Genomic DNA, 25338 nt, shown 5'->3' with positions numbered 1-25338 from the left:
TGAAAAGCCTTCACTGCATCCAATGAGATATTCGCTATTTCTTGTGCTCCCCTCTGTCTGGTCTATAACATGATGTAGCTGCCTAAGATTATCTGCTATGCACCTCCCCGGGACATAACCCGACTGATCCGAGTGAATACATCCATGTAAAAGGGGCTTCAATCTATTTGCCATCACCGCCGTTAATATTTTGCTGTCCTGATTGAGCTTTGAGAGCGATCTGTAGGAACTGCACTCTGCCTCTGGCTTGTTAGGCTTAAGCAGTGAAGTAATTATTGCTTCTCGCAGGGATGTGGGCAGTCTGCCGCCCTCAAAGGCCTCAGTCAACATGGCTAGCAAAGGAGGGAGCAGCTCATTCATAAATACTTTGTAAAACCCACTTGGTAGGTCATCAGCTCCTGGGGTTTTACTAGTAGGTAGTGACTTGATAACATATTCAAGTTCCTCTAGCGTCACAGGCTCTTCTAAACTCTCTCTCTCTCCAATTCCTCTAACTGTGTCACGGTCATTTCTGTCAATGCTTCCATTATATCTGTTTCACCCTCACCCTCAACTTCTGCATACAGTTCCTTATAATAATCATAAAAACTTTCACTCACCCCTTCCTGGGTATCCTGTAACTGTCCATCTGTCCCTCTAACCACCCTGATTACTTGCCGCAGGGTCTCACTTTTGTACAATCCTGCTAGTAGCCTCCCCGGTTTATCCCCTTCAGCATGTTGTCTCTCCATAAACGTCTTATAATTCAAGTTCCACAATCTATCCCAGTGCTCTGACATGTTTGTTGTAGTTTGTTTATTGTCACTGCCTCTTCCGGAGATCTCCTCCATCTTGTAGCTTAATTTCTAGTTCTCCCTCCACTTCACCTAGGTCCCTCATGATGCTGCCTTGAATCTCGTTTGAATGTTATATGGCTGACCCCCTCACCACCACCTTGAATGCTTCCCACAGCGTCCCTGCTGAGTTTACGCTCCCAGTATTAAGTTTAAAATACTCCACCACGTCTTTTCTCAAGCCTTCTCTGAAGGCAGTGTCTTTCATTGCCTCTGCCCTAAGTCTCCACATCGGGAGTCTTGTTCTAGCGGGCGTAATCTGCCACATACCTATCAATGGTGTATGATCAGAGAGGACGATAGCTTTATATTCTGTTTTCGTAATAGCATCTAGTCACTCAGGTCCAACAAACACATAATCTAGTCTAGTACATAGGTTCTGCGGAGCCGAATAGTGTGAATACCCCCTATTTTGCGGGTGTTGTACTCTCCATATATCCTCTAACTGAAAGTCTTGCAATAGGGTGCGCAAAGCTTTTGCAGCAGCGGTGGGTGTCCCTCGTCTGTCATCTGATCTATCTAGCCCTGAATCCAACATGCAGTTGAAGTCTCCACCCCATATAACCGCTCTATCCATGTACGGGCTAATCTTGGCATATAGGTTCTTAAAATATGCCCCGGTGTCATGGCTGGGGGCATAGACATTTACAATGTTCACTTCTATATTCTCCACCAATCCCTTCATCAATACAATCCTCCCATCTCCATCTATGGTGGACTGCAGTAATCTGAACGGGACATGTGGTGCAATCCATGTAAGCACTCCTCTCGCGTAAACAGAATATGTCGCCCCCAGGGTTGTGCCTTTCCATTTCCTCATAACCACCCCCAACCATTCCTTAGTTAGGTGGGTTTCTTGTAACAATGCCACATCAACTCTCAACCTCTTCAGATAAATCATTACCTTGTTACATTTGATATAGGAGTTCAATCCCCTCACATTCCATGTCACTATTCTCAAGTCGGTCATTTCATCCGTAGCCTACGCCCTTCATTTCCGCCCTTCCTCCCTTAGAACTCCAGCCTGGCTCGAATATGCAGTCTTGTGTTTTCATTTCCGAAAATAACTTGTGGTTGCAGGCCCTGCCCCTCACCATAATCCCAACGCCCCTCTCATCACCCCCCCACCAAAACTACCCCCACACCACTCCCCCCCACTCCCCAAACAAATGCCTAGCTCCATCCCTGGATCTCAGGCTCCTCCGCATCTAGCCCTTTGCTACGGTTCACATCGATACTCAGAACACAGCAGGGTGATACTAATCTACTAATATCCTAACTACTAGCCTAAGCCACTGGGGGTAACAACATGCTTCTACTGATGTTCCTGCATAAATTCCCATACACCACCATACTCCTCCCATAGAGGGTCAGCCAGTGTAGACCTCCTTAGATTGCACATGTGGCCTCAAAGTGTTGATCCACAACAATCAACCATGTCAAAAACTGACTTATCTATCCACATTCAATGTACAGTGTGTCATATCGACCTCTAATGTTCACTCATCTGCTTTGCTCTGCGCTTGGTCATCTGCATCTGCTGGGCAATTCTGCATATCCATCCACACCGACGCCTCCTCAGGTGTGTCGAAGAAACGCGCCTTGCTGTTGTGAATTACTTTCAGTTTTGCTGGGTAAGGTAGCATGTGTTTGTACACAGCATTGCGCAGTCTCCTTTTCACCGACACGTAATTCAACCATTGTCTCTGCACCAAGAAAGTATTGTCCCGGTAGGCTGTAATGGTCGCGGATCCCCTGCTGATCGACCCACCTTTCCGAAAATGGTCCAGTATCTTCTCACAATCTTTATATTTCTGGATCTTGGCGATTGTCGGTCTGGGAGGGGACCCCGGCCTTGGCCTTCTGGTCGGGGCCCTGTGTGTCCTCTATACTGCGAATCTCTGAGAGAGCGCACCACCTTCTATTTCCTACAGCAGCGTGGTTTCCAAATAGTCCGTGGGGTCTGAGCCCTCCATCACCTCAGATAGGACGACAATGCAGACATTGTTCCTACGTGCCCTTCCTTATGCCTCCTCCGCCCTATTCTCCAGGTTGTGCACTTGCTGTCGGAGTGTCGCCACTTCTCTAGCATTGTCAGTGCTAGTATTCCTATTAATTGCCACATCCTTTTCCAGCACCCCAGTACATTCTGACAGCTTCCTCACGTCTTGCCGCAGGAGATTCACATCCACGCAGACAGCGTCCATTTTCTGTTCCAGGGAGGCCCTCAGGTCGGCTATGCGCGCATCCATCCTGCTTGCCCAGGATGTCTTTAGCTCAGCTATGGCATCCATAATCCGGTGGTCGTCACGTGCCAAGGTCTCCTCTGCCTGTACTTCTTGTTTCTTTGCTTTAGCCCCATCCGGCGAGGGGGAGACCTTGGAGAACTCCTCCATTGTGGATTGTTTGCCTTTAACTTTACTTGTCCTAGACGCCATGCCTTCCTTCTTCCCGTTCACACCTTGCAAACAGATGTCCTTGCGGTGTACTCGGTCATTGTAGTCAATTTGTGGGCGTGTCCACCCCTATCATGGCCAATGCACTGCCAAGCGTGTGCACCCGTACTTCGCTCTTGGCCAGGTGCACGGTCTCTGGATCGTTCGCTGTGATCCTACAAGCAGGTCGCAAGACCTCCTGTGTGGTCCCCACTCCTGTGTTTTACTCAATCCAGGACCACCTCCCTACTGTATGGCACTGTTTATTGGAATATTCTTATCCTGGCCCCCTAGCAACCATTATCCTACAACCATATTCGTGGACTACCAGGTGTAGTCAGGGGCGCCACATCATGGATCTGACCTTATCAGTGGGACGTTCCCAGTACACATCCGCGCTCAGACGGGGTTCCGTCTTAATCTTCCAATGTGGGTCACCAATAGCTGTCGGGGGGTCTCACACCGCTCAATTCTTGTGTAACTGCTGGGTCAGGGACCGCTCGCAGCGCTGTATCCAGCTGACTTCACTTCAGCATGGGCAGCTTCCATGCGCAGGGCTTTCTCGTGTCTCTGTATTTTCAATCGGCCAGCATACACTAGTCTTTTATATGGGCCACATGCGCCCGCTGGTAATCGGATAGTTTGACTAATATTGTAGGCACTCCGCCTCCTTTGCATCAAGCCTTCCATCTACGCGCCACGTTCATTGTGATTTCCATGGTAGGGGTACCTGCACTCTCTGTCGTGCACAAGGGCTAAACTGATGCTGCACCTCTGCTCTCAATGATCACCCGATACATATGTATCCCTGCCGGAAGGATCCTTGCGCCCGTCTCAGGGCCCAGAATACTTTGTAGCCTACTCGCGTGCGGTGCCACACGAGACTAGGGCCACTATGTTGCAACGTTCGGGCCCGGTCTCATCCTCGCGCCCGCGATGTCTCCACCTCAGTCTGTTCTTGAGGCTGTTCCGGGGCTGGTGCTGCAGCCTATGTAGCCGGTCCTCCATACAGTCCATACATCCATCAAAATCCGATCAGTGCATCAAATTAAATGCTACGTCTGCGGCGCACCCGGCCGAGGTCGCACTTTGTTCCGGGCACCCCGACCGCAGGACGTTGTGAAGCTTGATAGTCGGGCACTCAATCTGTCCATGCCCGTTATTACTCCTTTGTCTGCAGGACGGCGGCCATCTTTCTCTCCACATCAGCCGAGTCCCGAAACTTCTCAGTCTTCCAGACTTGTAGCCCTATTGTATTTCCATATGCCCTGAGGCATCCCACACGCGATCCTTTAATTATGCAGCAATTACTTTGTTTTACATGCAGTTTTCAACAGGATTATGTGCGGATCAGCAGGAGCCTCAGAGAAGACATGTCCTCCTACATGGCTCATGCGCCACCCCCCCCCCTTATCTTTATTAAGTTGTGCCCCCCACCCAAGCTTTTATTTTCTGCAAATGGAAGCTACACAGGAGTGATGAGGATGAGGCTATGCAGCAGGCCAGGGAAGTGATTAACTGTAAGTAGGATTTGCCACTGCAGGCAGCCCCATCGGATTCAACACCAGAACAGGCGGAGGGAGCTTTAGCTTGCCTACGGCCTCAGTAGAGACAGCCACCAGGGCTCCCAGATAAGCAGTGGCGGCAGCCTATTCTAGGCCACCTGAAAGGACGTACACCCTTCGAGGCTGTTTGCCGTATGAGTGGGCTCTGCGCAGTGCTCAGACAGCTGCCCGCTCTTCAAGCACCCCCATTTGGGCACCTTTCACCCAGTCGCCATGAACACATGCCTCCAGCAGCCTTCCGGCCAGTGACACAATGGTGGAGCTTACTTCCCTAGGACCAGGGTACGCAGGAACCCTTTGAGCCGCTGATTAAAGATGTGCTGAAATACCGTTTCAGTTTATTTCCCATCCATGATGAAGATTCCGCTACTAGTTCCTTCAGGACTAATCAATCCTATGTTAGTACTGCCCCACCACTCACAAAGCCCACTGTCTGTGCCCCAGGGCACCCGATGTGCCGAGCACGGCTCTGCCCGTGCCACTCCCATCCACTACAGACACATGCTCAGGTTGCTCTGGCAGATTGCCTCGCCCTCTTCCTCTGTGGACTTCGGACGGGCAGTGCTCCACGTCCTCCCCTTTGTGCACCACAATGGGTTTCCTTGCCGGGGGCTCGGAAGTCGGGTTCAGGATGCTCCGGAAGATCGCCTTGACCCTTTCCTCTATGCACTGCAGGCGGCCAGAGCTCCTCATCCCCCCCCTCCTGCTGCAACACAAAGGGCCTCCTTGCCCAGGGATCCAAAGGCGCTCACTGCCCCAGACTGAGGTCATCCACGTTGCCCGGGCCAATATCAGCAACGGCCACATGTCCCGCCCTGATCTCACAGCTCTCTCAAGCTGACCACCACCGTAGCACACGTCTGACCCAGCATACTGCGGGGGCTCCATCAGCCTGCTCTGCCATTCACGCGCCTTCTTACTATGTGGGTGCTGCCTCCAGTCGTCGCAGGCCGGGACTGTGAATCTCTGCCTCACGGTCGCCTAGCAAAATCAAAAAAATCCCCCAGGCTCTGTATCTGCTGTGGGAACAAATCTAACGATGGTAACTCCTGTGGCGGATATGTCGGCCTGCAGGTGGAGCACTCTCAGGATGCAGCCATGTTTGTTTGAGAAAAGGGCCACCCTTAACACAATTGGTATTATTTTTTGGAGAGGTGCAGTACCACTGACAACATAAAGAGGCCCTCTCACATTTCTTATGAGGACCTCTGTATGTTGTCAGTGGTACTGAACCTCTCCAATAAACAATGCTCGTACTGTGACAGTATCCAGAAAGGCAAACCTACCTCTAGCCCAAATATAGCTGAACTCCCACTGGCTCCTTAGAAAAGAAAGATCACTAAGGGCCCCAGCTTTGAAATTGACACTAACCCATTTAAAAGTGCATCCCAAATTCAGAAACGGGATGTGTTGTGAAATGCGCATAGATTATGTTTTGATCGGGAGCAGGGGAATGCACAATGCATATCCAGGTCAATCATGACTTCCTATCCCTCCAACAGAGATAGAAATGCTTGAACGACTGTGAGGAACCTGAGGGCATCTGCACATCTACTCCCCCTGCATCCTCTTCTCAGGTGGCCAGGGAAAAGCCATCGCTCTTGGATGCCGACCCTCTGTGCGGAGATGCGAGGGAGGATCACCTGGGTGGAGGGACCTTGGGGATTAGGGAGAGGATGCCGTTGGGTGAGACCTGGTATCCCCCTTTCCCTTGTCAGAATAACCCCTCCCCTCCCCCTGCCTTTTATACCTTTATAGATTGTCAGTCATTTCCTCTTTCTCACACTCATTCACACCACTTTGGTACTGATACGAAGAAGAGGCGACCGAGAGTTGCATACACTTCCATTAATTCATACCACTCAGTTACTGAAACAAGGAAGAGGGCTGCAGAGGAATACCGTTGCGAGAGTCAGGCATGTTCAGCGAATAGGATTCATTATGGTCAGGCAATTGAAACCAAGGACTTGCACCTGCAACCAGTTAACAGGCCACAGGTGCATAAAAGAAGGGACTACCAGTAGAGAATGGAGAAGGAGTTGGATGCAGAGTTGTCGCAGTCTGGCAGTCTCCAGCAGTCTCCAGTAGCTACTGGTGTGAACTTTCGTTCTACTGGGGACCCTGTAGCAGCTACCGTAACCAGCTGTAATCTGCTCCTGGCTCCTTGCTTCACACTATTAAGGTGAGTGCTGCCCAGCCAACTGCTTAATCTGACTACACTTAGCCATACCTATAGATTTGGGGTGACTGCGGGCCATATGCCTTTGAGCCCCTGTATTGGCATTTGGTTCCTTGCTGCCTTCCATTGATTGCATGCTGCGGTTCGAGGGGTCACAGCCGCATTACATGCAGACCTTCCGCTCCACAACATCTGTGGTAAAACAAACTGATACAGTAAACTCAGAGTGACAGATTTGGCTTGCTTACCGGGAGGACTACCTTATTCCCCCTTACGCCCCTTGGTCCTCAGGTGTGGGAAATGGCGGCTGCTAAATTGCACAGCGGCTGCATGTTGATTACTGAGAAGGGTATTGCAGCATTAAAAGAACTGGATGAGAGGGGCACCGAACTGATTGGGCTCACTCAGACCCCAGGAAAACCAACAGATACGCTGGGACCATTACCAGTATTGGGAGGAGAGGAAGGCGTTGGATCTATCAGATCAGGCCAATTCACCCCCCTTTTCCCAAAATAGTGTGTAGATCTTCTTTCCCTTCCTTTCGTACGGAAAGCAACCTTTGAATACAAACCTTTTTACTCCCTGCAACACCGTGTTGAGATGAGATTCCACACTCATATCACAGATGGATTTCTTGGGGCCAGCATCCATCTCGGCCTAACCTCTTGTGCTGGAATCATTGCTCAGACTATATGATAATATCAAGGACGGTGTGCAAGGAAACACAAATAAGTTGGTGATGCTTGACTCAAATGTTGCTTTACTGCTGGCAGGAACAAAAGTGCCCTGTTGGCTCCCAAACTTTCCAACATCCAGCAAACTATTCTGGACACCAGTGTAGTGAAATCCGTAGTCTCAAGGTAGACTGCTCACAACTCAGTTAGGGGCCCGGCGCAGGACGTACAGGAAAACAGCTCGCCATGTCCAAGCCTGACACTGGATACTCCAATGGCCCTTCTGGAGGTCCAGCCTGTGGAAGACGATCAGGGCTTTGAGCTTGTCAAAGCCACTCATGCCCCTCAGCCGGAAGATCTCAGTGCACTTCAGGACGAGATCACAGTTTCTTCCTCCCAAAACAACGAGTTATTTCAGCAACAAAATAATAGAAGACATTGAAACAAAAGAAAGGGGCAAGACAAAAAGAAAAGCAAAAACCTGCCAGCAATAAATCATAACAAGCGCAAAGGGGTGCAGATATGTATTGCCATACTATCTGACACTGACTCTATCAAAGATTTAGCCCAGGAGCAACCCATCTCAAACAACTCTTGTGCCTCACGAGGCCTGGAGGGAAAAACAACCGAGGCTGTGGCCCCTAAAACGAAGACCAAGGCCAAACAGAGCAAGATCACCACGTTCTCAGGAAATCATATAGCTACCCCATCAACTGATGTGCTTGAACCTGTGGAGGTGCCAGAATTGGCCCTACCGGTGGCGGACTTGTCGGGCACCTGGGGCAGGTCACGCCAAATGTCCACCATCCAGCTCTGAAGTGTATCCCACAGGCTTACAGCAACAGGTGCTGGGTTTGAAGGATCGAAGTGTGCAAAATAAGCAGGACAAACTTCAGGGCACGGGCATAAACTGGGAGTTGGTAAAGCAGACCAACGACCAACTATTCATTTATTTATTTATTTGTTTGCATTTGTTAAGCGCACTTGCAGCCCATACGGCATTGAGGCGCTGTTACAGAGGGTACACAGATTCAAGATTACATACAGGTGCCAGATGGCTCTTAGTTACAGTTTGGCAGGCATATACGCAGTGGAGGAAACAGATTTAGTTTACACAAAAAGTCTGGTTTTGATAGCCTTACGAAAGGCTAGTTGGGACTCAATGAGTCTTAGGTGAGGAGGCAGGGCGTTCCAGTGCGTGGTTGCTAGGGTGGGGAAACTGGATCCACCCGCGCGCACTTTCCGTGAGGTAGGCGTAACAATGGTGTTGGCATAGATGGATCTGAGCGGTCTTGTGGCGGAGTGCCTGGTAATTCTGTTGGGCAGGTAAGGGGGGGCAAGTTCGTGGAGGCATTTGTGGGTGAGGGCAAGAGTTTTAAAGACCTTTCTCTCTTTGACAGGGAGCCAGTGTACTTGTCTTCTGATTTTGGAGATGTGGTTTCTCCTTGCGGTGCCGGTGGCTGCCCTTAGTGCATTGTTTTGGGCTAGCTGAAGTTTGGCCAGGTTTTTGGTGGCAGTCCCCACGAGAAGGGCATTACAGTAGTCAAGTCTTGACCCGATGATTGCCCTGGCAATTGTGAGGCAGCTTTGACGGGCCAGGAAGGGCCTGGCTGCGTTGAGGACTTTGGAGTACTAAGCTGAGGAGGCAGCGATGGCACTGACCTCTCTGTCCATCGACAGGTCGGAGTCAAGGTAGACTCTGAGTGTCTTAACATGGTTATTCATGAACAAAAGCCTCATGATGAAAGGCTTTCAGGCAATTCCATCGCTGAGAGCTTTGCGCTCTGACGACATAGAACAAATTCTCTTCCCAAAACAAGGGGCAATGAGATTGGTGTGTCATTTTACATCTAATATAATAGCACAAATAGTTTGGCAAGAAAGACACTTGCTGAAATCCTTGGGCTACGAATTACACAATTTACAATCAACGCAGGCAATTACTGACTTTTTGGCTCTTATAATTCCAACGTGCAGCACCACTTCTTCACTACTGAATCTAAATAAACCTGAGCGCACACTAAAGTCATCTCTGGAGGACTGGTCTTGGCTGTAGGTGGCTGTTAAAATGTTCATGAAGGTCCAGTCAGCCAGTACAACCCTCTAGGATGGGGAACTAACAGCTGTAACATGGAACGTGTAGGGGTACACAAATTTAGTTAGAAGTGCTGAAAGCTGTGTAAACAATGTAAGCATCGTTTTTATTTAGGAGTCCATGGCCACTAGTGCCTTTCAGTTGGAGGGTTTCTATAACTACTGTAAAAATGCGATCAGAGACAACAAGGGACGACCAATGCGGGGGCGGGTGGGGGTTGGCCACAGTAATAGACTTGAATCTGGCCTCCTCACATAGTGAGGTGGCAATGAAATGTAATGACCTATTGGCTGTAAGAGATTTGTTTGAGGGAAGGGTGGAGAAGGTGCTACTTGTGAATATTTATTGGAACCCTGTAAAATATACACTGATTGTCTTTCACCAGATCGTGGATCATTTGTTGGAAGGGTGGTTGCAGGAAAACACGCTGCAAACTATGATCTTGGGTGATTACTTTAACGCTTGTTGTGCTGATATCTTATCCAACAAGGGTCATGACGTAGAGAGTTTTAATACTTTTTTCTTGGAAGCAGATCTTGCCACTATGTGGGACAACTATTTGCAGAACTGGGGTTTGGAAATATGCCTGCCAGAGGGAGGGGACCTCATTCAGGGGTTCCACACCTGGTGTAGGGGTTCGAGGCGCTGATGTATCGACCACTTCTACATTTCCTTGTCCCTGGCTTCCAGGTGTGGTCCTCTGCGGCGCGGCCCCTTCCTGGGCATCGATCATTATCCTCTATTGCTTACCTTGAGGGGCACACTGTCGATGTGCATGGTTACACCTCTAGCCTCTTTGGTTACGCCAGCGAGAAACAGCTTGTCGGTAAATTGGAATGTAGCCGCCTGTATGAACTTTCTAGACATCTAGGGAAAGGTGGCACAGAGGGAGGCCACTTTGATTAAACATTTCTCAGTGGAAATTGTTAGTGAAACTCTCATCAAATGTCTCAACCTATTGGTCAAAATGGGTAATTTTACCAGTACAAAAAACACTTACATCTGTATTATGACAAGGTGGTGCTGGCAAGGAGAATGAAAAGGCAATACCCTAGGGCCCTTAGGTCGTTGGACTTGCCCATTTCACAGTACACTTCCTTAAAGAACATCATTTTGTCTCAATACTTGTTAAACATCTAAAAGTAAATGCACATATTGAGGAAAATCAGGAAATTTTACGAGCCCTGGTGGGGAAAAACAACGCCAATTTTTGGTTCCTATTTAAGGGTAAGACAAAGGGCCATGGTACAAAGGTGGGATGCTCTATAATGGAGCAGACGTGGATAGCTTACTTCAGGGAGAAATTCACACGCCCTGCGGGCGATGTTGACTGTCAATCCCCCTGAACGGTGTGGGTGACCTGGGGATGATATTATTTGGTCGATAGGATGTGCTAAGGCCTCGAGAGCGCTGGGCCCAGATGGCATCCCACCCATGCTCATAAAGAAATATCCTTGGGTCTGGGTCAGCCCCCTGTTGACACTTTTCAAGAGTGTCTATGAAATGCATAAAATCCCTTCCAGTGGCACCAGTCCATAATCATGCCTATTCATAAACAAGGGGCACTACTGATCCTAACAATTTTAGGCCAATTGGCTTGCTGGACTCAACTAGCAAGATCTTTGCCGCACTTTTGCTTAGAGATTTCAAACACCAGCTAGAGCCTTTAGACCTTCCCTCGCGTTACCAGGTGGGTTTCCGTTCTGATATGGGGACCACTCTCAACGCAACAGTACTTTTGCATGTGTTGGCAGCAGTAAAAAAGGGGGTGGTGGGTCCGATTTACATTGCATCAGTAGATATGTAAAACGCATTAGACACTGTGGGCCTCAATCCGAGTAGGGTGGTAAGGGATACCGGGCACCGGTAAGGAGACCGGTGCCGGTAATCCCTTACCGCCCTACTACAAGGTCCCTTAGCGGGTCCCTCCTTTAACGCCATGTCTGACCTGGCATTATGGACGGGACCCGTTAAGGGACCAGGGCGCAAATAACGGGCTTGACATACGCGAGTCCGTTATTTGCGCCCTCCCTATTCCCATTGAGCCCTATGGGGGCTCAATGGGAATGGGGAATGGCATTTTCAGTGGGGACTTACCGGTCTCGCAAAGGTCAGACTGCACCGGTAAGTCCCCATTGAACTAGACCGGTGCCGGACCTGTTATTGGTGGCAGTCATGGCGCAAATAGCGCCATGACTACCACCAACCTCGGAATGAGGCCCTGTGAGCCGGAACACACTCTGGAAGAAACTCCTTGGGTGAAACATCCCTCTGAAGACGGTTCAACTTTTGATGCTGTTATACAGTGATACAGTGCTGAGGGTAAGGCTGACCAGGGGGTGGGGGGTGTTTCTGGCCCAGTTACTACATTTATGGGTCTTAGGCAGGGCTGTGTCGTGGCCCCTACCATCTTCAATCTGTATATTGCGGACATGAACGCAGTGTGAGAGTCTGGTGTTATGTTTCCTGTGAAAATCGGCACTATGACACTAAAGTGACTAGCATTTGCCGATGACGTTATTCTGTTTGACAAAACACCAATAGGCCTTCACATGAAGTTGCCTCTCTTACATCAATATGCCGTTATTAATAACTTGAAGGTAAATGGGAAAAAATCTAAAATCATAATTTTCTCTCCAAAACGGCACCCTAAGGGTTTCACCTGTAAGGTGGGCAAACAGGCCCTGGAGCGAGTACAGTCTATGAGATACCTGGGCTGTAGCCTAACCAACAGCTACTCCAGTGATGCCGGGAAAACATTCTTGAAGGGAACATTCACCCCACTGCTCGCACAAATGAAAAGAGTTACCCCATAATGAAAAGAGTGTATTCCCAATTGTGCCGCTACTCCCTTCTTCCTTCGGTGAGGTTCTACCTGCAGAAGGTTGAGCTGACCATTTTGTACGGGTTGGCTATTGTGCCATTTGACATGGGGCAATGCTTGAACACATTGCAACGAAAAGAGAAGACCCCCAGGGGAGCGGTCGCATACCAGTCAGTGGAATAAAGGGAACACTCATACCGAGGCACTCCTGGGCCTACAAATGGCATACGTTAATGCAGAGTAGAGTGAAACCTGTGAGAAATGGTCGTGGAACGCAGATTGAGTTTTTTTAATGCTGAGAAAGCTGCAAGTTGTTGTGAATGCATTTAAAGGTGAAACAAGTGATGCTGAATACCGAACCAAAAGAAAGTTATGATGAATATGTGAAAAAAGTGGAAAACAAGTAATGAGCATTTATGAACCACATGAAAAGCAAGTGATGAGCACTTAAAGGTAAATGATGAACATTTATGAACAAGGTGAAAAGCCATTGATGGCCACTTATGAATACTGCAAAAGTAAAGTGGTGAACACTCTGTACAGACCTTTTCCACTTTGAATTCTAACATATTGATAGTTTGATTACTATAGTTTATTAAATTGTAAAACATTGCATTGCACCCGATGAAGGAAGTTTACACCCCAAAGCGTGTTGTGCTGCAAAACATTGAATAGAAAGAAAGACTTGAACACAGAACTTATCTCTGATTTGTATTATTATTTTCCTTTCCAAAAAATCTTGTCACATTGAAGGCAATTAACTTTGCAAATTGTTAATTTATTGTTTACCAAGTATTAGCTGCTTTATTCAGCAAAAAGAATGTGCAGGGGACAGGAATGTCCGTGTCATATTCTGCCTTCTACTTGCCCCCGTTGTGTAGCTGATGAATTCTTTCTAACAATATAACGCACTGTCTGTAGAATTAACAAGACAGTAAGATCTATTCTTTGAAAGAATGGACCCAACTCGAATACCCGGATTCCTAAGATACAAGAGAGGAATCAATGAATACGACCTCGTAAAAAGAAACAATGCTGTAATGCTAGTGACCAGAAAAGAACTAACCTCCATACAAGGAAAGCAGACTGTGAAGTATCACAAAATATATGACAATGGATCATAATGCTTCTGCAGAGTTGAGAGCCCAGGATACCTGTGACACATACATTTCAATAATGTTTAGTAGGATGTGAGTGGTTTGGCTAGCGTGAGTGATGAACAGAATGATCAAAGTGTCTTACCATAAGAAAGATGTTAGTTCAGAATGATGACGTTGGGAACGAAGTTCCATGGATCTGAAGAGCCAGGAAAACTATGGAGCGAACCTAACCCTGTCGGAACGCCGACGCCTGGTGAGGACGATAGTCTGTAGTCCAGTTCGCCTGACCCGACAAAAAATGGAACGGCTGGCAGGAAACCTGCTGCACTTCTATGAAGTCTCTAGTCTGGGTGCAGCGGGGCATTAGGGAAAATGGGGCATGCTCTGACAATCTCCTGGCGAGGATTCCAATAAACAAAACTGGTCGGCAATGAAGACAGGCAATATACGTTCCGGGTTGGCAGGATTACAGGCAGGACAATGACCAGAGGTGAGGCAAAGCAGTACCAATACACGTTCTGGGGCGGCAGGAATACAGGCAGGACAATGACCAGAGGTGAGGCAAAGCAGTTCCAATACACGTTCCGGGATGGCAGGAAAAGTTTGTAGTCAGTGGACATAGCAGGCAAGGAATTTCCAGGAAACGGGCAGGTTATTAGTTACACGAGAATTCCGAAAGACAAGATGAGTTCAATAACAAAGTGCACTTCCGCAAATCAGAAGCACAGAGGCAGGGGTAGCTGGTGCTTAAGAGCCACGGCTCGGATCACGTGACTGCGGCGATGAACAGGAGACGTGCCGTGGAACAAAACCAGTTTGCCCTAGTTTCCATGGCAACTTCCAGCCTCCAACATAACGTTCTCTATTGTAGAAACACCTGTTTCGTAATGATCGGTTAGTAGGGCAATAAATCTGTATATTTCTGTGTATGGACTGCAGATGTGGAAAAGAACATAATGTGGTAGTGTGTGCTCTCCCTTTGTGTAACAAACAAGTGTTTTTATCAGAAAAGAGGCGTGGCTTGGAGTTAGTGGAGTACCGAGTCCTGACAGTCTGATGCACTTTGGACACCATCTGTTTTGTGATGTACTACTTTCACCAGTTCTTGCTAAAACCTTTTCTTTATCTTTCAGTTCTCTTTCTCTTTCAGTATAACACAGTTGTTCTCCTTCACTGTTTATAGGTTGTTGGCTCCAGGTATTACTTGTTCCAACTTCCCCGAAATTGACATTTAATTTATAGAGACTTGTTCAAGTTTTCTTTGTTAACTTCATCGTTAGTATTCATTGGCGTGTGGCAATACTTGTTCCAATCTTCCCCATATTGACATCTCATATATGAAGACTTGTACAGATCTTGCCTTTCAGCTTCTTCATTAATGTCCAATTACTTCGACAGATCATATATGGAGACTTCCAAGATGGTGGACTGTGCTTTTAGAGCCTCAGTCCACCTACAGAAGATAATCCTGGCCAAAGCTCTCACACACCTGAAACCCAAACACCAATAGAAATGGCCCAGTCACAACCTGGCATCTATTTTACAGCACAGGTGCATGCCTTTTTCTAAAGCTTTGTCCAAGGGGACAAATCCCTGGGATGTATATAAACAATCTCAGGAATATAGTAGGGTGAGTGTTTTGCAAAGGTTGTGAGCACAGTATTGATCAAGCTGGCGATTCAGAAGAGAAGTGGGAGAAGGAGGTTAGGCAAAGACAGAAGAAAATGCAGAAGAGTCTGGACACAAGAGGGGAAGAAGAAACATCAGAAGGAGTTGGCAGGAGGAGAATATTAGATGGGGCAGGCAGAGAATATCAGGAGGTGGTAGGAATAGAATATCAACAGCTAGCAGGGGGAAACAATCAGGTAGTGGCACTGGCAGAACAGTTGACAGGAGGGAAACATCTGGAGAAGGTTGGGAAGCAGGCTGAAGCACCAAATGCTTGTGAGTTGGGAGCTAGCGAGACTAGAAATTAATGGAAGGTCAATCATTGTCCAAGAGGGGTGGGTAGGGGTAAGAGCATGGTCAGACGGGTTTGAACTCATGGTGGAAGAAGGAATGAGCCTGTGGTTTGTCATTGAGGAGGGCCTAGACCAGACAAGAAGTTGAATGGAGCTGTAGAAGCTAGAATTCAGATCCTTGAGGAAGGCTGGTGAAAGGGGCATCATAAGCTCCTCTTTTGGCTCTGTCTGCCAGTACAAGATACTCTCCAGTTTCTACGTCTCATGGAGGAGACATAGTTACATCTACAGGACCTACAGGAAGGATCAGAAATGGTCACAGTGAACATTAACAGGGCCACGGCAGAGGATATTTGAGAGAGAAAAACAGACAGAGATAGTGAGTGCCAGGTAGAGACTCCAGGGAGAGACCCCAAAATCTTTTGAACTTTTCTAAAGGAGACACTAGCACTGTACAACAATTCAGGCACAACTGTCTTGAAACTTTTCTTTGCTTGAATATTGCTAGAGGAGGAGATCCCTTGTGTTTATTAGCATTTCTTTTTCTAAAATCTTTTCTTTGTACTAAAAAGCAAACAATAAACTAAACTATTCTTTTGTGGGCCCCACTGGGCTATTGGTTCCCAATGTAAACATAAGCCCACAACTTCCTGCATCATAGCAGGGGCTTTATTGTATGGCTACTCATAAACTTCATCCAACTACCCCACACTCCCATATTTCAGTAGATAAACTGAGATTGGCAAGCGGTGAAGGAGAAAAGATCAGCTTGTGTTTATGGTACAGCGAATCTGTATAAGTGGGAAACTCTGACATTGTGTCTCTTCCCTTTGCTCTTTCCTACAGAAGCATTTGCTATAGCAGCCAACACAGACATACTACAAAAGAAAAGAAAGAGTACCAATCCTGCTGGCATTAAACCTAGTGCATTCCATGGTGCTTCTCATCGGCATGGCTAACTTTGCTGGTACCATTCAGCTCTGAAACCCATTCTGCTGGTTCAATGCTGGTGATATGATCACTGTGAGGCAGGCAGGACACAGATACAAAGATACAAGTTTGACTGGGGTTGGGGAATTCCTAGCTGGCCCTAATTCTATAATGGGAGTAGTCTCGACCATTTTACCGGACCACCACACTCTGCATCTGCGGGTGGCTACCATCCCGCCCTTCAGGTCTGACCTGATGGGTGGGACTGCACCCACCCGCAGACTTTCCAGGAAGCACCGGCGCAGTTATTAACGGTGCTGATGCTTCTGTCATCTCCATTACCATTGAGTCCTATGGGACTCAAATGGGAATGGGGATTAACATTTTTCTGCCCCCTGACTTCCTGGAACCACGGGGTTGTAATCCTCTGGTGTTTCCGTGTAGACAGGCGCCGTAAAAATTCACGTGTCTGGGGGCAACCTGCCGGTTTTACTTTCACAGCTACCGCCAGACTCGTAATGAGGCCCAATGTCTTTTATCCTTCAACATGTAGCCTTGCATGTAACAATGTAGCTTTCACAATCGTGCATATCACAAACTGGGCTCTCCCTTTCTTTGAACTCACCGGCTGTGATTGCTTTTGGGCCCCCTTCTGTTTCCAGCTCGTCGTGGTCAGGATCTTGCCCACCGCCCCTCAAACACTCCCCGGCAGCCTTGTGGCCCCGGGGAGGAAACAAGCAGTTGCTGGTGCATGGGGAAAAGGAATTAGCCAGCCCCTCAGCTCCCTTCTCTGAACTCTCCCTGCTTCTTGGAGACATGGCTCCCTCGAAATGCTTTCTCCTGCCTCAACTCATAGCCTGTCAGTGTCTCGGCATCCCGTTCCCCATGGCATGGTTCTCGGCAGCTTTCTCTCAGCTGCTCCTCTGTCTCGCCATCCAGCTTGCCTACCTTCTTGGTCCCTGTCTTGCTCTCCGTGTCTTTCTGTGCTCCACCTTTTATAGATTGGAAAACAGTCCATGAGTTTCAGGTGTATGTGATTGTGACTGAGTGCCTGACCTTATTAGTGGGACAAGGCAAGTACATGTTACTAGTGGTAATCTTCCCAGTCTCAATCTTCCTCTTTTTCATCTCAGCAGTTGGGCTGATAAAGAAAGGAGGGGAGTTATGGGAGTTGTAATATCCCATAATGGTAGAGGGAATATGGGGTAAATAGCAGTCAGGAAATAGGGGATTCCATGTCTCACCTTCTGGTGTCTCCTCCCCACTCCTCGAGGACCCATTACCCAGGTGAACAAACAAGATGGCCACCATGGAATGAGTAGAAAGGACTAGACATAGTCCCTTCTCCCTTTCCATGTCAGCCATTCGCACAGCTGCAGGGACGTGCAGGGAACACTTCTGTTCCCGGCACATGGCAAGGGACCAGGCAGCACAAACTAAGTGGGGCAGAGGTGGGGAAATATATGTAAACGGGGGTGGGGGAAAAGAAGACGCAGGGTGCAGGAGAGCACCCCCTTGGTGGGGGAAGATGACGGCCTCCAGCACTGAGGGGGCTCGAGCAGGGGGATTACAGCATGGTAATGCCTCCGCTCCGAGCCTCCTCATTGGCTGGGAGGACTAGGCCACACCCCTGCTAGGTACTAATATTCAGTAAGACGAGATGATCTGTCCATGATCACAGCATTGGGCAGTGGCAGAGCAGGAATATGGGCCTCATCAGTTGGTTCCTCTGTCTTAAATTTGGCTTACTAATCACCTCTTCCCACCAACATGCTCTTTACTGGGGACGGCTGCCCAGTTTTACCAACCCTTATTTGGAAGAACTGCGCCTTAGACATACACTATAATGATGCTATGTTAGTTTCTATAAATAGCGATTTCCGATGCAGGTACTTTGTTTTGTGTCACAGTAGGGGTCACTATCACAAAAGCTTATATACAAATGTTTATCACCCTCATACAGCATCCAGTCTGGTTTGCTGTATTTAATATTGAGATCTTCCGTATTAACTCTCTGCAACAAATGCTTAACACACTGAGCTAACTTCTGAGCGGTCATTGCATTGGTATTTAGCTGCATCACCATATTCTACAAAGCAAGGTGAAAATCCCACACCAGTTGTGCTACCGTGATCACAATGAAGACAGAACACATTACAGGATCAATTGGCCCGATTGAACGTAGCTGTCAACAGCAGCCAGGCAGCCTCAGTAGTGGACTACACAATTCCATTATTACATGCGTTTTTAAAATGTTGTACTAATAATGTGCACTAAGAACTTAGTATCTGGCATCCAGGTTCGAGTGGAGGTCTTTTGCCCAACCAATAAGTCTACTCTCCCTTCCAATCAGGAATGGGAGAGGAATATGGTTCGTACTTCCTACGAGCATTTGTGTGGTCAGTGATTTTCCTTTCCTTGGTTGACTTGCCAATAGTTGGATATTTCATCGGGATAATGTTGTTGCAGAAGACAAATGGTGCGGAACCTGAACAGTACAGATTTGAACTGAAATAGGGCACTTCTTTCTTTCCATCATCAATAAACTGAGTAATAGTAATAATAATGCTTATTATTATGGAAATAATACTAATAATAACAGGTCTGTATAGAGAGCGTCATGCCAGACTCCTCCCCCTTTTGCGCTTCAGTAGTAGCTCTCATTGTTACCTGGTTTAATGCAACTCAATGTGTTGACCTCGAAGGATGAAGCACTGAGTTGACCCTTGCCCGGAATTCCAACTTGCAAAGTGCAGCCAGCAGTTACCAGTGACCTCTCTGCCTTGCTGAGTTGGGTGATCACTATTGCTCTTTGTGGGGGTGTGGCTTGTTTCAATGCTCCTTTCTGCATGGGCTTCGAGAGATGCCCAGCCTTCCCTGCTTCACCATGTCTCTCATTTCAGATGTTCCTGTCCATGCTGTTTTCCGGGCTGGCACTGCTGGGATCGGCCATCAGTTTTGGCATAGCTAGTGCTGGGCTGGTGATGGGGCCCTACTGTCTACACTATGACCCCCTATCTAATCAGACGCAGACCCTAACATGGGGCTCGCCCTTCTCAGACAGAGAAAAGATGTCCCTTCTCAGCAGGTGAGGATGTGCACTTACATAGGTGTAGTACACATGGCTGCTTAAGCATGCCTGCCAGTGCATGATCGATTGTGTTTGATGTGTCCATGGTATGCCAGTGTGTTCATGTATGTTTACGTGTGTGAAAATGTGTGTGGGAGATTGTAAATCCAGATTGTGCGCAATGTGTATCAACAATATGAAGGTGTGGATGTCCTAGAATGTGTAGGGTGTTCACTACTTTTGCTGTCTACTTGCTTTATCCCATCTCTCCCCACATGGAATAAGTGGCCATTAGCCCACGCTCTGCCTCCCCCAATTTCAACCGCAAACTACCACAGAATGAGAGTAGCACTGATGGGTCTGACTCTACCAACCAGCTTGGATGTTTTTGACCCATTTCACCTGGAACCAAGAAGTCAGATGTGAATGAATTAGAATAGTCTAATGGCACATGCCTGGACTTATGGACCTGTTATGTACCAACAGGAGACAGGGCATGCACTGCGCAGGCCCAGACAGTGGCGCCTCTAGAAATCAAAATTAGGGGTCTGGGGAGGACCTGGGGACACTAATAGAAGAAGTGGGGGCTTGGTGGCTGCACATCAAATAAGGGCCAACAGGCCAAACTGAACTGAAATAAACACAGGGTCCGAAATTGCTGGGAGTTGTAGAAGCTCTTTAGCTCTTGCTTCTAGCCTGGGAGAGCATGCTTAGCTTGGAGGAAATGTCTACCAGTAGCTACTCCTTTTGGCTCCCCAGGCCAATGGGTTCCATACCAACATACATTTGTGACATTAACGTTGAGTATTTGAAAATGTTAATTAAGAAGAATTAGGGCACATCTAGTATACATTTAAACATAATGGACCATCATACATAATGGGGAAAAAGTTAAAGTGTGCCTCTCCTGTACAAGTTAGATTTGCTGCGCTCTGTGTACTCGCTCCTGGTTCCCAGCAGTAGCTCCTGCCTATACTTAGGAGCTGGTTTTAGCTCCTGCTCATGGAGTATGAATTTCAAACCTGTAAAGATATAATTTACCAAGCTGGTTTAAAAAGGTGATATCATGCAAGTTTGGAGCAGGTTTCAGACAATACACATTCTTCATGAAGTTAATATACAGCCTAAAACGTTACCACATGTTCAACCGTTTCAAAAAGGCCCTAAAAACAACTCTCAAAGGCATTTAGTCTTACCGTGTTTTTCTGTGCGTTCTCATTGAACACATGTTATCATTCATTGCGCTACCTTTAAAACAATTAATGAGAAATTACATATTTAATCTCCAGCACGACAGTTCACTGTCCTCCTTAAAGTACCTCCCTCTTCCTTATAACCACCCCCTCTTGTTTTCTGTCAAAACCACATTGTCAAAACTAGAAATTATATCGTGCCTCCTATTGCTATGAATATATGTATATTGGCTTACGCCAAGCTGCTAACAAGCTGCTTATAAACTACATGTGAATAAACTCGCATTGCAAGGTCCTGACCTTAGAAACCATGTAAACTGTCATTTTGGGTCAAGCTGCCATTTTAGGTTTTCTTGCTCTATAAAGTCACCATGTGAGCTAAAATGGTAGCCTATGTTATTCAGAACAGAACTCGATTGTCATGACCTCTGTACAGCTAATGTATAACTTGCCTGCAGGCCACTTGTTAGGGTCATGAGCTGAGACCTTGTCCTTCTGCTGACCTGTGTGCAATGGATTACCTGTATCACCGAAACTGATCTATAATTGAATGAGAACACCTGCTTAATTACATTGTATAAACTAAGTCCTGCATTGTAATGTTAGGCCTAGAGCATACATTATTACCATTTCTTCTTGTTAATGTATAAACCTAAGATGAACTAGATTTGACCTGGCAAGGGACCCTAGAGCAGTAAGTTATTTATGGAATGGTTAACCTGCAGAAAGGCTGGACAACAGGATGGAGAAATGTATAAAAGCCTGACTGTTTCAATGAATATTTGCACTCACTGAGCACACCGAACCACGCCGGAGTTCTCTGTGTTGTACTGAGGGTCGATAGCTATCTGAATTTTGTTCTGTTCTTTTGTAACTGGATTCAGTATAAACTAAAGTGCTTTGTATGTTCCTTTGTAACCTGTGTTTGGTGTGTTTCCTTTTTGGTTACCCTGCCTCATATTATATCCTTGTTTTCACAGTTGGCGCCCGAATAGGGAGGTCATGACAAATTTGAGGGATGCGCTATAGAAGACAACTTAATTATATTACACTTAATTTGGGCTATAATAACACTTAGTATAGCACTTAAAGATGGGAGGTATCTGCTTAAAGCACTTGACAAAAACATTATATTATTATTGGTAAACTTAAAATAATGGACATGGGTTAGATGGAACATTCTTACTGTTTAATAGAGTAACACTTTTCCAGTCTTGAACATACCCTAACAGTCTGGAGGAATGGCTTTTGGGGCACTGCTGCTTATTTACATAATGGGTCTCATCACGGGTTGGGCTGTATCCGGTCTGTAATACCACCCAACTGTAATAGCCTTAGCACCCACTGGTACGAAGGTATTACCACCGGATCACGGGTTGGGTGTTAACAGTAAATCCCCATTCTCCATTTTGTCCATTGGATCCAATGGGGCATTTTCAGTGCTAATACTGCGGGCTAATACAGCCGGCGGTAATACCGCCGAAAACAGGACACTACATGGGATTTTCACCTCCAGAAAAAAGCTGGAGGTAAAACAGCCCATTTAGCGCCCAACTCGTGATAGGACCAGCCCTTAAATGCAGTGGCAATACCGTTACTGCCGCATTTAAGGGCTACAGCCCAACTCGTGATGAGGCCCAATGTATGCAGAAAGAAAGCTCTTGAGATGTGCCCTGTAAAAGCTCAGATTTTCCACTTCCTATGGCATTCTTGTTAAGTAATTGTAGTTTAAGTTTCAGACTATAAAGCCAGCGTTATAAGTAACAGAATACAATGTGATGAGAATTGGTTTAGCATCTCACATCTGACATGCGCTAAATTGAGATGTCTTTAATTTTACCGCTGGGCTATATCGTTCATCGCTCATAATTCAACCACTAAGCAGGAGACTGTAACACTAAAAACATGGCTATTTCAACAATACCTACCGGAGGAATACAATTCCCTCTCTCCGGCCCCCACCAGGACTGCATTACTGTATAAAATGCCAAGCCCAATTCTGGCACAATCCTGTTGTTAAGCGCTCCCCTGCTGTTCAGATAGGTGTGCGCTATAAGCGATAAAATAAAAAATACTGCATGCTTTTAACCAAAACAGACATAAGTCAGTCTCGTCTCAGCTTCAAATAATGTGCAGTTAAAGATGGTGTTTAGCAGAAGAGACATCGCTCCAAGCTCGGCTTCAAATAATATGCAGTCAGAAATAGTTTAACAAAAGAGATAACACTCAGAGATTAGTTTCAAATTATCGGTAGTCAAAGACTGTGGCGCAGATTCTCAAAAATGAGCGCACATACAAAAAAGCACAGGGACTGTGTTTTTTAATTTGCGCTCATTGCTGACATGCCTTGAGCATTTCAGGATGCAGTGTCCAGCTCCCTTGCATACATTACCGACACTATTGAATGGCAGGTTCTCGCAATCACATGGTTGTTGGGAGCGCATTTTGCTAAGACGAGCCGTTAAAGAGACTGCTTTGATCAAATGCTCAAGCAAGAAAAAAACAGCATTTCCATTCATATTTGGGGGATGGAAATGGAAGTGTGACAGCTGCGATTGAAACCATGGCTGTCACACTTAAAAAAGAAGGATGACCCCCTTTTCTGGTCCTTTTAAAGCACATCGTGTTTGTGAATTCGGGATGCGCTTTCAAATGCCAGGAAACTGCTCCTTATTTGCGCAAATGTTCAAAGGTGGGAAAAGGGGCATCCAAATGAGTGCATCGAAGATGCGTTCATTCAGATGCCCTTTGTGAATTGGGCAGCTCCTTTTTTTGCACAAGTGAGGCAATGAATTGGCGCATTGCCTCACTCGGCGGCAAAAAACGTTTAAGAATCTCTGCCGGTGTTTTTAACAAATGAGATGTCACCCATAGGTATCTAGTACAGAGGGAATAGAGTGATTTTGAGCACAACCAGGAATCCATATCTGAGGTTGAATTCTTTGAAGGTAGAGTGGCATGTACTAAAGTAGAAATCTACTGAGGTAGCCCAGCAGGTTTAGTGACTGTTGCAGAGTTGTTTTATATTTAAAGCTGGCTGTAAAACTGGTGGCTTTTTTGTACAGTTCTTCATAAAAAATAGGCGCTGTCACAGGCACATTCGGCCAGGGGCTGGATTACTCATACTCAGGGAGAGGGTAGGGGGCATTTCTACCCCCAAAGTGAAAATCAAAGGTTGGCTTACATGAACCCACAGCTCAGTTTCCTAGAAAATGCTCTCCACATAATAGAAGCATTTGCATATTTAGAACTACACCCTGCAATAAAACACAAAGGAAGAGGCACACAAATCGCAGGGTATTTGTAGGATGGCGTGAAAAAAAAAAACTAAACACAGTTTAAGCTTAAAGAAAACTGATAGATTGAAATTTAAGAAGCAGGTGCCTCTTGGAAATGTCTTTTTTTACTGTTTCATGTTAATTTGTAAGCAGCACATTTCGTAAACAAAAGTGTTCCCAGCATGTGGCAAGCCTGCTTTTATCATAGATGCCCCCACTCCAATGACGTTAACGGCCCCTCTATGCCAGTGGTGTCAACATAGGCCAGAAGACAGGAAAGCTCACACACAAAGGGACTGTGAACACGTGAATGACTGTGAGCACCTTGTAGACTCCTGAATGTGTTCTTTGCCAGTGGTGTGGGCGGGGGCGAGTGTTGGGATACAAGCCACCAATTAGGGGGGAAAAGCAGCAATTGAGGGTGATTGAATGCAATACGCGTGCTCATTACTTTTGGGTTGTCACCTGCAGCTAGACTTTCTCCGGCTTACGCTTGCTTTGGCGTTGTTTGTGCCCTTCAGCCTGTGTTAGGCTAACAGCCTCTGACACCCACCTCCAAAGACTGTGTCTTAGCATTGCACCAAAGTCACGTCCATGCCTCGACCCATGTCTAGGCCTCCAGTGCAGGAAAAGAATCCAAGACTCTTCAGTGAATCCTGGTGTGGATACAGTGCAACCTTGTGTCAAACCTGCTTAGAACAGGAAGAAACTGTAACCCCAATTAATGGTTCCTGTCCCAGTTACATTCGGTCGTGAACACCAGTCACAACATCAAGGTCTGTCAGCCAGGTGGCATCCCAGTTCCTTCCATCCCCATGTCACAGCCAGCCACTCAATGCTACCCTAAGAGCACTCTCTCTCTCTCCTAGTGGAACCCGGCTGGAATGCCAGCGTCATGTATGGCAGTGGCGATGCAGGTTAGATTTGAGTGGTCCATCCCCCTGACTACAGAGGATTGCTCCATGACGGAAATGGAATGTGAGCCACTCAGCTGAAGTTAAGAGGGCAGGCAACTCTTGTCCACACTCTGATTCCATGCCGCTGCTAGATGTCGCATATCTCAGATGAAATACAAACGAAGCACACACAACCCCTCTGTATGTCAAATATATTAATCAAATGTATGATTGAAATGATCATTTTCAGCTTTTGCAACACTTGTTTTATTTCGTCATGCCAATAAAGCATTGTTGTATTGTGT

The 25338-nt window shown here is 46.9% G+C and overlaps 1 protein-coding gene across 4 annotated transcripts in view; it reads left to right on the top strand.

Moving 5' to 3' along the window:
- Nucleotides 1–25338, top strand: part of TM4SF19 (transmembrane 4 L six family member 19) — a 280038-nt gene that overhangs the window by 114331 nt on the left and 140369 nt on the right. For all 4 annotated transcript variants that reach the window (XR_011276304.1, XM_069620358.1, XM_069620357.1 and 1 more), the window contains exon 4: nucleotides 19500–19684. Coding sequence is in view for 3 of the 4 variants with exons in the window: in XM_069620358.1 (XP_069476459.1) it covers nucleotides 19500–19684 (185 nt within the window). In the remaining variant the exon portion in view is untranslated. The remainder of the gene's footprint in view (nucleotides 1–19499; nucleotides 19685–25338) is intronic.

Source organism: Ambystoma mexicanum, chromosome 10 (genome assembly GCF_040938575.1).
Source record: "Ambystoma mexicanum isolate Mex_15411 chromosome 10, UKY_AmexF1_1, whole genome shotgun sequence".
Taxonomy (NCBI): Eukaryota; Metazoa; Chordata; class Amphibia; order Caudata; family Ambystomatidae; genus Ambystoma; species Ambystoma mexicanum.
Note: the sequence above shows the minus strand (reverse complement) of the source record. Positions and strands in the feature narration are given on the sequence as shown.